A 15,438-nucleotide genomic window follows, 5' to 3' on the forward strand; every position below is an offset into this window, starting at 1 on the left:
AAATGGTTTTACTGGTCTGATGTGAATGATGATATTTACATTTTAGCAAAAGATAAAAAACAAAAGTACTTTCTGTTTTGTGTGAGCACTGCACTGTTTACTGGAACTAATTTTAATTAATTGTATTAGTGGCTGAAATAAAGGCTGCTCTTATTGGCTTATCCCAGCATAAATAATCATGGCAATAATTCATTTTACATGACTTCTTGATGTTAAGCTTTGCAGAGCCATTCATTAAAATTGAGAATTAATAATGTCTAAAAAGTTGGCCACAAAAGAAAAGGAGAAACATCTGTAAAGATTTATTAAAGACCAGTGATTGATCTACTCCTCTGTGTTTTTTAAACCTGGTCTCAGACCTGGGTGGTGCATCTGTAGAAGTCTCTCAGCTGGTGTTTGATCTGGTTCTGTGGTTAATGGGCTTTGTGGAGTGTATTTCTCACAAGTCCTTAGGAAAATTCTTCTCATCACTAAGTGGGGGTTTGTGCTCAGATTCCAGGAATGAGGAATTCCTGTCTCCACAATCAGAAATGGGATATTCTGGAATAGAGCCTCTGATGATGCCAGGCATGGAGCAAAATTCTTCTCCCTGCAGGGACCTTCAAGAAGGTGGTTGGGAAAAATAAGCTTACAGTCAAGGAGCTGAAGCAAAAATTAATTCCTAGGATGATTTCTGCCTCCAGACTCTTTTGATTAACAGAGATTTCAGGGATTTAAATACCTTTTTATCAACCAGACAATCAATTTTGTCACTTTTTGTGATTTGAATTCTCCTTTTTTGCTCTTTGCAGACATTTGTACCACATACCCAAACCTGCAAATTCCTGATTTCCCAGTTTCTGACCTTACTTCTATTTTTAATATCTCCACTACAATTTTTAATATCTCTACTGGGCAAATTTTTAGCCCCCTCATTCAATAACCTTGCAGGAATATCACTTGAAAAGGGGCAATGGCTGTAATTTATAATTAAAAGAAATAGCAGAATTTCTAAAGCTCTTTGAGGGAAAGTACTGTAAATGAAATTATTAAATATAATTTTAATTAATTATATATCTTAGAGCTGTTCTAGATGTATAAATTGTCAAAATTTTATCTTTTGAATCTCTTTAATAGCTTCTACTAAAGACTTTCTTGGCAAATAATTCCTTGGGCATTTTTAGAATTTTCTAGAATTCTTTTATTAATTTTGTTGGACTTAGAAGTATTTGTCTAGTGCAAATTAATTCTGAATTTTCATCCCAGCTCCATTTTTGCCCTCTGAGTGTCTTTTTGTCATCACAAACTTTGCTCTGTTGCCTTCTCTTTGCACTTTGATGCTCTCTGGTGAAAGCAGGTTGCCTCTACTGCTTTTTGCAGATTTGTTTTGGGGAAATCAGGAGGGAAACAAGATCCCAGTCTTATTTATGTTTATAATAGAATTGTCAGAGTAATTTAATAAAAATCAGCTATGAAGGTGAAGTTTTCAGAGTACAAATACAGAAATTTATCCTTTTTTGTGTTTTGGCTTTCTGTCTACAGTTCTCAGGTATTAAGATCTGCACAATTTTTTCTAAGCTCTTTGGTGGTTTCCAGCTTCAGAAAGAGTCAGAATTGTCACATTTCAGAAACCAAAACTTTTAATCAGAGATCTCCTCCAAGTAGTAATCTCTTACTGGATTCCCTTTAGAGAGACAAGTAGAAAACCACAATTTTTGTAATTCTAATAGAAAATAGAAAATATTAGAATATCTTACTCTCATTTCTTGTTTTTTAAATTCCAGATTAGTTAATATTTTCCAACTCTCCAGCTTGCTGTTAATAAATGTTCCCAGGTATTATATTTACCTCCAGTTATCACTTTTCAAAGCTCTTCTCAGTGCATGACACATTCCTCACATTCCTATTATTCTTTGCTTTCTGTTACACCCATTTATTTAAGGAAATTCTTTGTGTTGCATAACAGTGGCACAGAGGCTTGGCAGCTAAAAGCTGTAAAGTTTTGAGGAAAAAAATCAGTCATGATTTCTGTTATATTGACATGAAAACAATTCCTATTATAGATTGAAGCTGGGTTACTAAATCCAGGTATGTTGTTTATGTATTTATTATTAACTTTTAAATCTAAGCTTTTTCTTTACCAGAGCAGACCCCCAGTATTGCTTTGGTTGGGCATGTTACACTCATTTTTGGCAATAAATAATGTCTTAAAATTATTTTCTGAAGATTTGGGTCTTCTGCTCCTGCTGTGTCCTGGCTTATCACTCCCTTTTGAGCCAAAAGGGAATTCTTGTTCTCCATTTGCCTTCTTCAGAACGAGTCTCAGTTGAAGCAAATAACTCAAATTTAAACTCAATATTTGGGCTATTGAAGAAGGGTTAAATGGGATATTGGGAAGGAAATGTTCCCTGTGAGGGTGGTAAGGCCCTGGCACAGGGTGCCCAGAGAAGCTGTGGCTGCCCCTGGATCCCTGGAAGTGTCCAAGGCCAGACTGGATGGGGCTTGGTGCAACCTGGGCTAGTGGGAGGTGTCCCTGCACAGGGCAGGGTATGGAATGAGCTTTAAGGTCCCTTCCCACCCAAACCATTCCGTGATTCCATTATTTCCTCAGAGGAAACAGTTCATTCAGCCCAAAAGATCCAACAGGAATTCTTGAATTCTGGCCAAACACAGAATCTGAAATTCCCGGTCACTAAATCTTTACTGTAATGTGATTATTTTAAGCATAAAATCACAGAAGGCTTTGGGTTGGAAGGGACCTTAAAGCCCATCCAGTGCCACCCAACCTGCCATGGGCACGGACACCTTCCACTATCCCAGGTTGCTCCAAGCCCTGCCCAACCTGATTTTGGCCACTTCCAAGGATCCAGAGGCAGCCACAGCATCTCTGGGCTCCAAGCCCATCCAACTTCCAGGAAGTACCCTTGCATAACCCACTTGCCAGGAATTGCAGTTTATTGGAATGTAAAGGCTCCATCCATTGGATATGTCAGTTAAGGGTTAAATTTGGGCTTTAAATGAGAATTTTTTTTGATGTGAGAATATGGATTTTTTTCTATTCCCAGCTCCATAGCTAAAAGATTTCATCTCCACTATATAAAAATGATATAGAACTTGCAGTTGGGTCAGAGTCTTCCTCATCAGCCATGATGAAAAGAAGATAACTCAAAAGTCCCAACCCTTTGCACAGATGAGTTTGGCATAGAAAAGCTTCATTAAAGCCAAATGAACAAAGGAAAAGGGGAAAATTCACTCATATATTCCCAGCCTTTAAGGCTGGTAAGGGCTCCCTGCATTATTTAGTTTGACTTTTTTATATTATAGATCATTATGTTTCATTGCGTTACTGTTTTATCAAGACCTAACACTTTTTCCTTTAGGTTTAGCTGATATTTGACTCAAGTGTCTCTCCCAGAAGAACATCTGATTTGGTTAGAAAATGTCAGGAAATGGAGAAGTGCTTTATAGGAGAAACCCAAAATCCAGTGGTGCAGCTAAGCAGGCACCATTTCCCATATCCATATCTAAAAGCTGTTTTCCATTTGGAATTCCCTGGTTTCCATCCCTACCACTAACTCTTGATCTGCCTTTCTACTGCTTTCTCAAAGGCCCCTTTTGCATCCCCTTCCTGAGGCCATGCTCATCTCCTTGAGTTAAAAACCTGCAGGGGTTTCTTTTGGAAAGGGTAAATTCATCCAACACTTGGTGTCTGTCACTGAAACGAGTTTCCAGGATTTCTTAGTGCCAGGGTTGATCTCACCAGAGCTGTTCCTACATCCATTTTTCTCTTTGACATCCCAATTCAGGCTCTATTTCCTTTTATTGCAGTATGGCAAAGAGATTCCATGTTTATTTCCACCCTTGCCCTTACCTCAAAGGTTGTTCCCCATTTGCAGGTACCGCGTGTGTCCCTTTTTCCCTTCAGCAGAGACTTTACTTCTGACTTCTTTAATACATTTTTGATTGAGTGGCCCCAGCGCAGCAAGAAATGGCTTTGTAAGACCATCCCATCAGCTCCTCATCTGAGCTATCCACAGAATTTATAAATTGAGACTTTATATTTCTTTGGAATTCCTGATGAAGGGCTTTAAGAGCAACAGGCTCTGTAGCAGTCCCTGCAGAGGACAGATAAAAATGCTGCCATTCAAGCCTTGTTCCCTTTGGACAATTTTTTTTCTTAGAGATGTCATTTAGACAATTCTTAATCCACTTAACATGTGCACTATCGATATGGGGGACTGTTAATTTTTTAATCAGTCATGAAGCAATAAGTCAAATGCATTAATAAAGCCTAAGTTCCATCCATGCTATTACATCCCACATTTATTACAGCCAGACTTGTAATTTCATGGGAGGATGAAATGGAGTTTCGCTGACAAGGCCTCGTATTCCATAGGACCATGGTGTTAATTACAAGCCCATCTTAGACATTTTTTCCTTCACTTGGCTGAAATTAAACCAGAATATCTTTTCTAGGAGCAGTTTCCAACTGGGAACAGCATCTGGTCCACAGGACCAGGCCAGAGGGAGTCTAAAATAATCCCCTTTTAAGGGCTTGTAGTGTGGACATTCAGCCTATAAAAACATAACCTATAATAAGTACAAGGAAAGTTTTGCCATCTCCTTTTTTTCCTACAGGTTTATAAAATTTATTTTTTTCCCTTTTATTGGCTGTTCAATGTACAGACATTTCATAAAATAAAAAGGGTTTATAGCAGTGGTCTTGCTTCCAGATATTCTGTTCAGCAAAACCAATCAATCCTCTGTTTATCAAACCCATTTTGCTGCTAAAGAACAGACAGGATTTTAGCAAACAACAGTGAAAGTTTTTGCAGCTCTGCCACAGAAATTTTAAATACTTGCAAATAAGAAACAGGTTCATTTAGTACTTTTGTTTGGCAGATTTTTTTTTAACCCAGTATTTTTTGTGAAAGCTGCCAATATTTTTAAATTTCATTCAAGTAGTTTACTGAAAAATATGAGCACTTCTGTGAAAAATGTAAAAATAATAGCATGTTCAACCCCATATTCTACTGTTAATTTTATTCTCTCGGTTTTATTTTAAGGGGTAAAAAATGAAGTGATTCTAGAAGGCACCAGAAATAGCAGTTCATTGTTTTATCAGCAATTTTTCTTATTTTTATGAATTTTCATTTACTGCGTGATTCACCTGTCCTCTAATAAACCAAATAAAGAAAATTTAATAACATTTTCTCTGCAGAGGCACCACACTGTAGCTGCTGTATGAGCTACTTTCTGTAGGTATTAGAAAATACTTGATTTTCTGTGGTCCAGGCAGAAGTTTGGGGAAGTTTCTAGAATTTATGGACAATTTATTTTGATTTAGAACTGCAGGACTGGCCAGCCCATAGTGATAAATTGACTTCTTGCTGGAGAGGATTGACATGTTTTGATAAAACTGAAAAAAAAGAGTGTGGATCACACTGAGAAGTTAAAGAATGATATTTTCTAAAGCAGAAATTCACAGTAATTAATAAACCAAGCATTATCTCCTAGTTCAGCGCAGGTAAAGTCATTAAAGTGGTTTAAAATACAAAGAAGGAGGTAAAATAAATTAGCCACATGTTAGTGCCAGTGTAGAAGTACAAAATAAGGGTCTGTCCCATGAAATTCTTTCAGTGTTGGGCAGGAATTCAAATAAAAATATTTTAATGGACCCTTACTAAAAATCTATGAATCTGGGATTATTTCCATTCTTTTTATCCTCATTGGTGTGAAGGTAAAAATGTTAAGGGAAGGGGACACAAAATGTGGGCTCTCAGTATTTTAGTGCTGAACGTTTGGTTTGTTTATTTAAAGAATAGGAAGGTGCTGGAAATTTTGGAAGCAATAATATGACTTAATAAAAAATTCCAAGACTGGTTTGGAGAAATAGATGCTCAAAAGACCTTCCCATGACCATTTTTTGGATAGTGTTTTGCATTTTCACTTGGGCCATGACTTTGGATAACAGAGTTTGGTTTAACTCCCAAATCAGTGAGTGCTGAAGTTTAGTTGTGTTTCTTTACATTCCACATTGGCATCCTGGCCCTGGCAGAGGTTTCCCTCAGAAGCTGTGGCTGCCCCTGGATCCCTGGAAATGTCCAAGGCCAGGCTGGACAGGGCTTGGAGCAACCTGGGACAGTGGAAGGTGTCCCTGCCCATGGGGGGTGGGATGGGATGATCTTTAAGGTCATTCCCACCTAAAACATTCTGGGATCCCAAAGAGGTTGTGTTGCTGATGTGACAAGCACAGGGGGCAGTTCAGGGATTCCTGGAAGAGGTGAGAAAAGAGGGAGTTATTTTCTGAGAACTCTTTGAAAATGTGTGAAAAGTTGTATGTGCTCTTATGGAATACACTGGGAGCGGGAGCTGTAATGGATAAGTTGTTCCTCAGACTCTGGGCCATTCTTGTAATGAAGAGCTGTTAAACAGGCCTGAGTATGAGTAAGTGGAACAAAATGATCTTTGTGCTCCCTTCCAACCCAAACTATTGTAGGATTCTGTGATTTACTGGAGTCAGGACCTTATTTCTCAAAAGAGCCGTGTCCTTTTTTATTGCAGAATCAAGGCAGGAGGGAGTAGTTTTGGAATTTTTGCACTGTGGAATTTAATTCACCTGGGGGAGGGCCAGGTGGTGGTGAAACCCACGTGGCTGCTGGGAGACTCCCAGGTGAGGAGCTCTCCAGCCAGCCCTAGGAAGCTGCTCCACTTTGCTGGAGATAATTAAACGCTCCCTGGATCCAGCCAGTTTAAAAGAATGAGTTCTCTTCCCTAATCCCTCGGTTTGGGCACTCACCTGGGACATGATTAAGAAGGTGAGAGTCTAAATGCTCTTAGGAAGAAAAGGAATTGAAAAGGTGTCACTCAGACATCTTTTTCTCCTGCTCTTAGTGGGGATGTTTTTGCCAGGGTTGGAATCCCCACTGAACGAGCTCGCTGGAGTTAATCCTCCAGGAGAGGATGTGTTTTCTAAGTGGGAAATGGATCCAGGATAAACAGACAATCTGCTCTTGGCACTCAGCCCTCTCTGCCTTGGTGTAATAAAGTCTTCCTATCTGCAGGGAGGTTCTTCAATGGTTAAAGCCCTTCCAGAGCTGAAGGAACTGAGCGCCAGCACTGGAAATCTGATAATGGCTCTGATAAAGAAAGGGTTTCTGTTTGCACAGTGAACAGCACATGGAATTATATTTATAATTCCATAAATTATTTTAAAAATGTGATCCAGACATTGAGGGTTCCAGAAATGTTCATACATGTCCAAACTTTTGCTGTGGGATGTTAAAGATCCACTAATTAAAAGCAGTGGGTGAACTGAGGACATTGTGACTCTCTGACAATATAAGTGGACATTTCAGGAGGAATTCTGAAGGAGGCACTAAGGTGAAGAGCTGGATGTCACTGAGAGAATCACATCTCCCACTCACATAATTTGAAATCCTTTCAGCTCCTCAGTGTCAGGCTGTTGAATGTTAAAGGCACGCGGGTTTTTGGAGAACAAGAGGGCTTATTGTTTCTCTTTGATTGCTGCCTCTCCATTTTAAGAACTCTCACAAAAAAGGTTTGATTAGAAATATTTCAATTGTTTTTTCACCATAAAGAGGAGTAGTGAGCTGGGTTGATGCTGTGTTCTTTTGGCATTGGATTTACCAAGTGTGTGAGACACAAATGAAATGGGATTATTCTGTTTTCATAGTCAGACTCAAGCCTAATGCAAAAATTCACCAAGGCCAAGATTGTTATTAGGAATAGCCACAGCAGAAAGAAAATCCACTGTATTGTGGAAAGGCTTTGAGGAAAATGAGAGGTGAATCTGCTAGGACCAGCAGCATTGCTACCTTTCATTTCCCCTGAGGGTGAATATTGATTTAAAATCTATTCTAACAGTCTCTTAGCCATACATCTGAGGATATTTTTCATGAGGACAGGCTATAGTTCTCAGAGGAGTACCATTGTTTCCTTATTCTGGGAAAAAAAAGGAGGCTTGTCCTTTGAACTTCTGGATTAGTAGGAGGAGGCAGTGTTGACAAGGTGCAATTGCTGTTTCAGTCGGGAGGAAAGGTAAAGCCTGTGTTGTTTTTAAGTTCTTTAGGAAACTTTCCTGTGGTCTAAACCTGCTCATTTTAGACCAGTAATTTGCTCCTTAGTGATAAAAACCTTTCAAAAGCTTCATGTTGGCTTACAAAAAATAAAAATCCAGAAGTCAGAAGCCACTCTTTAATCTCATTTTAGTTGTACAATCACACACAATATCACACAGAATCACTAGGTTGGAAGAGACCCTCAAGATCATTGAGTCCAATCCATACCCCACCTCCTGAACTAAACCAGTGCCAAGTGCCACATCCAATCTTTTTTTAAACACATCTAGGGATAGTGACTCCACCACTGCTGGGTTACTGATTTCACCCCTAACTCAGGCTTACCACCCTTGAGCCTACTTCCAGAGAGACCAGCTGCATCCCTTTCCCCCTTCAAACCTAGTTTAAAGCCCTCTCAACAAGTTCTGCCAGTTCTTGAGCTAAAATCTTTCTGCCCTTAACAGAGAGATGGAGCCCATCCAGTTCCAGCAGGCCAGGTGCCAGAAAGGCTGCCCCATGATCAAAGAACCCAAAATTCTGCTGATGACACCAGTCCTTGAACCACTTGTTGATAATGTGGGCTCTGCTATTTCTTTCATTGTCTTTCTGTGCCACCAAAGGCACTGAGCAGAACACTACCTGTGCTCCTGCCCTATCAACCACCTGACCCAGTGCCTTAAAGTTCCTTTTAATTGCCCTGACACTCCTCTTTTCAATCTCATCACTGCCAGCTTGGAGTATCAGCAGTGGGTAGCAGAGGGCTGAATCAGCCCAGCAAGTCTCTCAGTGATATCCCGTACCCGGGCCCCAGGGAGGCAGCAGACCTGGTTGACATATGGGGCCCTCTGTTCCGCTCAGAAGGGACTTACCCACTACGACTACCCTTCTTTTCTTCTTGACGTCAGAGGTGGTGATCTGTGCGACACATGAAGTGTAATTGGGAGGCTCACTGGGCAGTTGATTTTCTTCTGTGTCATCTGGCTGACCTTCCTTATCCAGGGCCTCATCCCTATCCTGAAGTGGTACCTGGGTAGGTAATGGGGGTTGGGGTAATTTTTCTTACCTCCTCGAGTAGGGACCCATTTCCACTCCCCTTCATCTACCAGGTGTGTCCTCCTATTGCTTGACAGTGGGAAGCATGGGAGTCCTCTGACTCCTGGTGGGCCTCCCTCAAGGATGGAAGGGCAGAACCCCACCAATCTATTTCCCTTTCACTTTCCCTAATACTCCCTAGCCTTTCTACTTTCTCCCTAAGCTTGGCCACCAGCAAAAGGAGATTGTTCTCCTGTTCACACTGCAGGCAGGCTTCTTCTGGAACGCTCCCTGGTACCACTGATAAGCTCAAACACTCTGCAGAGGAGGGGGTCTGGACAGACACATCCTTTTTGGAGGTTCCATTTGGTTACATACACTTTCACTAACTGGAATTTGTGATCATGTGAAAACCATTACTACCAAAAAAACAAAAAACAAAAAAACCCAAAAAACCCCAAAACCAACCAACCAACAAAAACACAGCAAACAACAAACTAAAAACCCCACTAGTAGGAGAAAACCTGCAACTGTGCCTATGCAAACTGCCGCGTAAACTGCTGTGCCACACCCACAGAGACGTGCCACACCCCTGTTTACTGCTCAGATTGCTGTGCCACACCCACAGGGAAGTTCCACGCCCCTGTTTGCAATGCAAACTGCTGTGCCACACCCACAGAGACGTGCCACACCCCTGTTTACTGCTCAGATTGCTGTGCCACACCCACAGGGAAGTTCCACGCCCCTGTTTGCAATGCAAACTGCTGTGCCACACCCACAGAGACGTGCCACACCCCTGTTTACCGCTCAGATTGCTCTGCCCCGCCCACAGAGATGTGCCACACCCATTTGCTGTCCAAATTGCTGTGCCACGCCCACAGAGACGTGCCAGGCCCGCCCTGCGCCTGCATGACTGAAGAGAACGATGTTGGCTTGTGTGAGTTGGACACAGCACTGGTTGTGCTGTCTTCTTTTTTCCCTCAAGCTACAGCAAAAGTCCCAATTTGGGCACTACCAAAATGAATTATTTTTGCTGATGGACCACATTAAACCACAAAATCTGGAATAAATTACATCCCTGACCTAAGCTGGCTGTCAGTTCTTGCTGAAGACCATTTCACTTCATTATTAAGCCAATTATCTCTAACTTGTATTTTTATTCTGCTGAATGGATGATCCTTCCTGCTTCCCACCGTCCGAATTTGGCTTCAGGTAACGAGGTGCTTCCCTGGACTGTAAAAGGCAGAGAGGAATTGGGTCACAGCTGGGGACATCCTGCAGGACAGGGGGACCTGGCTTCACTCCAGCTCCCAGGAAACCTGGATATTCTCTTTTCATCTCACTGAGCAGATCTTTGCTACGTTGAGATAGGGTGCAATTTGATTTTATCAGATCTAGACTACAGGTATCTCAGATGTGTCCTCCTTTACTCCTCTGCATTCCAGACTAAATTTAATCCCAGTCTTTCAATTCCCTTTTATCAGCTGGCCCAGCCCTCTATGCCTCGTTTAGGTTTCGTTTCAGCTGCTCCGTTAACTGATAAAATGCTGTCACACTTTGCCCCATAGTGGCTCTTTAATATTTCCCAGCATCCTTTTTATTTCTCTCTTTTTTTTTTTTTTTAATTCAAATTTCTCCTCATGCCTCTACTGAACCCTCCTCTGTTACTCACAGTCTGATTTTTCTTGTTGGGGTCAGCTCATTCAGGAGCCATCACTGGGCCAGATTCACCCTGTGTGGAATTCCTTGATTCTGTTGAAATCAGTGGAATAAATCTGGAGTTTGTGCTGGTGTAAATGAAATAAAAACCTCCCTAATGTGATCAAGGAGCTTAATATGTCCTCACCAAAAGGCAGATCCAGTTTATTCTTTTGATATTTACTTCTTATGATTTTATTGAAGGATGGGATTTTTTCCTCCATTCATGAATAGGTAATGAAAACAAAAATATCTAATTCTTAAAAAATAAAATATAAAACATATATAAAACATAAAATGCACTTTGTGCAGTGGACTCTCACCTGAGAAGTCTGAGGACTCATCACTATCCTATTAATTAAAATTTAAATTAATTATGTGGCCAGATCCTTCAGATCTTGGGTCTTTGAATAATATTGTGAGTCATAAACACATCAGAAATGAAAAAAATTATCCAACGTGTAACTGAAAAATAGAAACAATGTTTTTGTAAGTGCTGTAACATCTGCTTGTATTTCTGCTATCATAAAATTTGAAGTTCTGCCAGACTTTCTCTGACACTTTTGAGACTGTTGGATATTGTGAAACAGTTTGGAATTATTTGTATGATCTTGTGTAAACACACCTTTGACATTTGTTTTTATCATCATAAATATTATTGATAATTTATAGTAATGATAATTATTTCCTAATCAATTATATTATCCATATCTCCATGGAAACAAAACCCAGTCAAGACAGCTTAGACATAAAAGCTTTCATATTTTAATGCTCTATTTAGAATATTTAAAATATTTTGCTGGTTTTCAGTTATATATTTGTTAGAATTATTAATTTTTTTCTCCTTTAAGCTAACAAACTGCTGTATTAACATAATTGTTTTCTCTTCTTGTGTCTCTGCATAGTTTATTTCACGATGGCCCTGTCCGAACAAACAGATTTAGTAGAGTTGACATAAATATATAATATTGTGCAAAAAAAGATCAGGTATAAATGATGCTAAATCAGAGTATTTTTAGGAAAACATGAAACAAAACCAAAGGACTGTGCTTGGAATTGCAGAGACAAAACCCTGAGTGTGCTCTGGCTAATTGTCACTGCTAAAATCTGATTTTGTTTTGAATTTGCAGGCAGAACTGGGCACACCGAGGCTGTCCGGGTGGTGTTCGAGCCACAAAACATCAGCTTTGAGCAACTGCTCAAGGTCTTCTGGGAGAATCATGACCCGACACAAGGTAGAGTGATGAGCGAGCCAGTATTTAATTATCTTACTAATTACAGCTGGGATAATTAGTGTTTGAGCTGCATGGAAGAGATGAACCTTGAAATCACACTGGAGCTCAGGAATATGATTGCAGACATTTATTGACAGAGAAAGAGAGGGAGAGGGAGAATGGGAGCACAGAAGCTCTGAGTGCCCCTCCTCCCCTACAGCTGCCTGGGCTGGGAAAATTCCCACAGAGTGGCACGGGAGACAATGGAAAATTCTCTTCAGCTTTGATTATGACAATTTATTCTGTAATTTCTTTTGTCTCTTCAATTAGAGTGTATTTCTTTGCATCTTCAAAATTTATATTATTCTATTCTATTTAACTTTACCTTATATTTTATATGCTATTTTATTTTGTTTTATTTTGCTTTATTTTGGTTTTTAAAATTTAATTTAATTAAATTTAATTTTACTTTACCTTATTTTATTTTTTAATTTTATTTTATTTTGCTTTATTTTATTTCACTTTATTTTATTTTATTTCTATCCAGGCCCTTTATCCTTCACCACAACTTGGGATTTTACATTTCTCAACAGTACTGAGTATATTTTGTGATTAGAAAAAGGGAGCAAAAAGGGGTTAGAGATGCTATGCAGAGGCACCAGTGGATCATTCAACTTATCTACCTTATCCAAGCCTTTGGATTTAATTTATCCTTCTTGGCAGAGGTTTTGTGCTGACACGACCCACATCTGTGCAAACAGAAATGGGAAACTGTGTGCAGAAAACATTTTGCATGTTTATAGAGTTCCAATAAACCTCATCTCTTCTCCCATTTCCCAGAAACACTGCACACAAGTAACTCATTTCAATATTTGAACAGCCATCGTGATTATGCCACTTGTTACCACATCTGGGAACAAAAAAATTGCAGATGATACCTCCAAAATGTGATACCATCCCGGGAAAGAGAAACTCAAAGAGAGATCCAGGGACTATTGTGGATAAGTGTCTTCCACTGAGCCCAGAGTGGTTATTGCAACTTCTGCCTCTATAGAAAGGGCTTGAGTCAGGAATTTTCTGTCTGCAGGGCCAGGAAATCAGAACATTTTGTGCAGTTCCTCTGTTGCCATCCCAGGGATCTGTGGAAATATTGCTGGGGATTTGAAGAGGGACAAAAAAAAAGGATATAGAGCCCAGAAAACTGCCCCAGTGCTGGGAATAAATGCATCAAAGAGGGAGAGCACCATGTCATGCAGGGAGTGGGTTGGATATCAGGAAAATGTTCTTCTTTTAGAGGGTGGCTGGGCACTGGAACAGCTCCCCAGGGAGTGGTCATGGCCCTGGGGCTGCCAGAGCTCCAGGAGCGTTTGGACAATGCTCTCAGGGACAGGGTGGGATTGTTGGGGTGTCCTAGGAGACCCCAAGGAATTGGATCAATGATCCTGCTAGGTCTCTTCCAACTCAGGATATTCTGTGATTACATGATCATCAACCTTGCAGGTACCTTGTGACAGGTTGAGCACTTGACCCTGATAAACCGGAACAAGCTGCAGTAGCTGGGAGCTGGAGTTTGGAAAGCTCCACTGTGGAATGAAGCAGCTTCACACCCCTCAGTGTAATTAAACGTTGGAGTCTTTTTCCATCAACAATCTTTCAAGTCTTTCAGATGGGATAATCCATCATTTTAAAAGAGGGCCTTGATTCCAGTCAGGAGAAGGAATCCTGTGAATCTGTCGAATGCAGTGGCCCATGCTGTTGATTTATGAGCCTCCCTTTCCAACCCCCTCCTTTAGAGCTGTGTTCAGGGTAATTCACCTGTACAATTCCTGAAAAACTTGGAGCTGTGCATTGAGAAAGACCCCTTCCTATGGCAGGGGGTTGGAACAAGGTGATCTTTAAGGTGTCTTTGAAACCATTCCAGGATTGTGTGATTCTAAGACAATCTCCACCCTCAAATCACACTGCTGGGCCTTCCTGGTTTCCTTGTAGAGTTTATGAAAGAGTTTTTCTTCCTGTCGTACTAGTTTTTGGTTTTAGATAATTTTCTTGCTCTTTTTTTCTTTGGATTATCAGAAATTGGCCATCACCAAAGGGTGGTTTCTTTCTTTCAGCCTGGAGAAGAGAATTCTTAGGGCAAAATCATTGAGGCCTTCAGGTTCCTACAGGGAGCCTACAGGGAAGATGGAGAGGATTATTTACAAGGGCCTGGAGTGACAGGAAAAGAAGAATGGCTTCAAACTGAAAGGGAGTAGGTTTAGATGGGATATTGGCAATGAATTATTGGCTCTGAGGGTGCTGAGGCCTTGGCACAGGGTGTCCAGAGAAGCTGTGGCTGCCTCTGGATCCTTGGAAGTGTCCAAGGCCAGGCTGGACAGGGCTTGGAGTAGTCTGGGATAGTGGAAGGTGTCCCTGCCCATGGCAGGGTGTGGAGTGAGATGGTTTTTAAGATCCCTTCCAACCCAAACCATTCTGGGTTTCCATGACTCTTTTGGGCTGGTTGTTTTAATACATCAGGACAACTGGTCCATGTGTCTTACTCATATGTTTGGATTCATCCTGATTGCCAGAGCTGGGAACTGATGTTCAGGAATTTATGATTCTTCATCTCCAGGTATGAGAAATGGATTTCTGCTGAAATAATTTGGACAACACCCACCTAGTCAATCTTTTGCCGTGTCTGTAGTCTTGACTTTGGCAGTGGTTGGACTCAGCCTGTGGCCTACTGAGTACAGGGAAGCTCCTGAAGGACTTCAGGGCTTTAGGATGACTGAAGTTCATTATCTGGGCACACTGATATGTGGATGAAGTGTAGTAGTTGTGATAACAGGTCAGATAAACTCATCAGCTGAATTTATGATTCTTTCTGGCTCTAAACCAAAGTAAAATCATGACATTATGTCTTTGTATCCTCATACAACTGAAGTTCAGCACCGTTCCAGTCTGTGCTTTCGGAAGAAGGCTGGATGTGGCAGATGTATGATTCACTCTTGGATTTCTGGCAGCTGGGAAGCATCACCTAATTAGCCCAGGCAGGAGGCCATGCTAATGTGACTGAATTCCTTCTGGGAATGAGCTCCTGTCTCCATGTGACACCGAGCCGTGGGCACCCGAGTCCTTCACAACTGTGTCAGGCATCTGTGTGGCATGGCAGTGCTTGATGGAAATGCTCCCAAACCTTCATCTAAGCTTGGATCAATAGAATTTCCACATGGTTCTTCCTTAATAATTTGCCAAAAGTGAGAGCATCACTTTACCCCTGGAAAAGATGGAATTGTTCTCAGAAGACTTTGCACACCCCAGCATTGCACGGGTTGCTTTATCTGGGTATTTTTGTGGTTCCTTAATACTGCACGTGGGGAGGTTGGACACCAGGAGGAATTTCTTCATGGAAGGGGCTGTCAAACTTTGGAAGGGACTGTCCGCTTCCTGTTGGA

At 40.9% G+C, this 15,438-nt stretch overlaps 2 protein-coding genes across 3 annotated transcripts in view; both read left to right on the plus strand.

Moving 5' to 3' along the window:
• LOC137470132 (serine protease 55-like) overlaps positions 1-15,438 on the plus strand; it is a 371,058-nt gene that overhangs the window by 245,381 nt on the left and 110,239 nt on the right. The window lies entirely within an intron of this gene.
• The window catches only part of MSRA (methionine sulfoxide reductase A), a 227,574-nt gene that overhangs the window by 120,251 nt on the left and 91,885 nt on the right, over positions 1-15,438 (plus strand). For both annotated transcript variants that reach the window (XM_068183173.1, XM_068183174.1), the window contains exon 4: positions 11,921-12,025. In XM_068183173.1, coding sequence (XP_068039274.1) covers positions 11,921-12,025 — 105 coding nt within the window. The remainder of the gene's footprint in view (positions 1-11,920; positions 12,026-15,438) is intronic.

The sequence above is a fragment of the Anomalospiza imberbis genome, chromosome 3 (assembly GCF_031753505.1).
Source record: "Anomalospiza imberbis isolate Cuckoo-Finch-1a 21T00152 chromosome 3, ASM3175350v1, whole genome shotgun sequence".
NCBI classification, from domain to species: Eukaryota; Metazoa; Chordata; class Aves; order Passeriformes; family Viduidae; genus Anomalospiza; species Anomalospiza imberbis.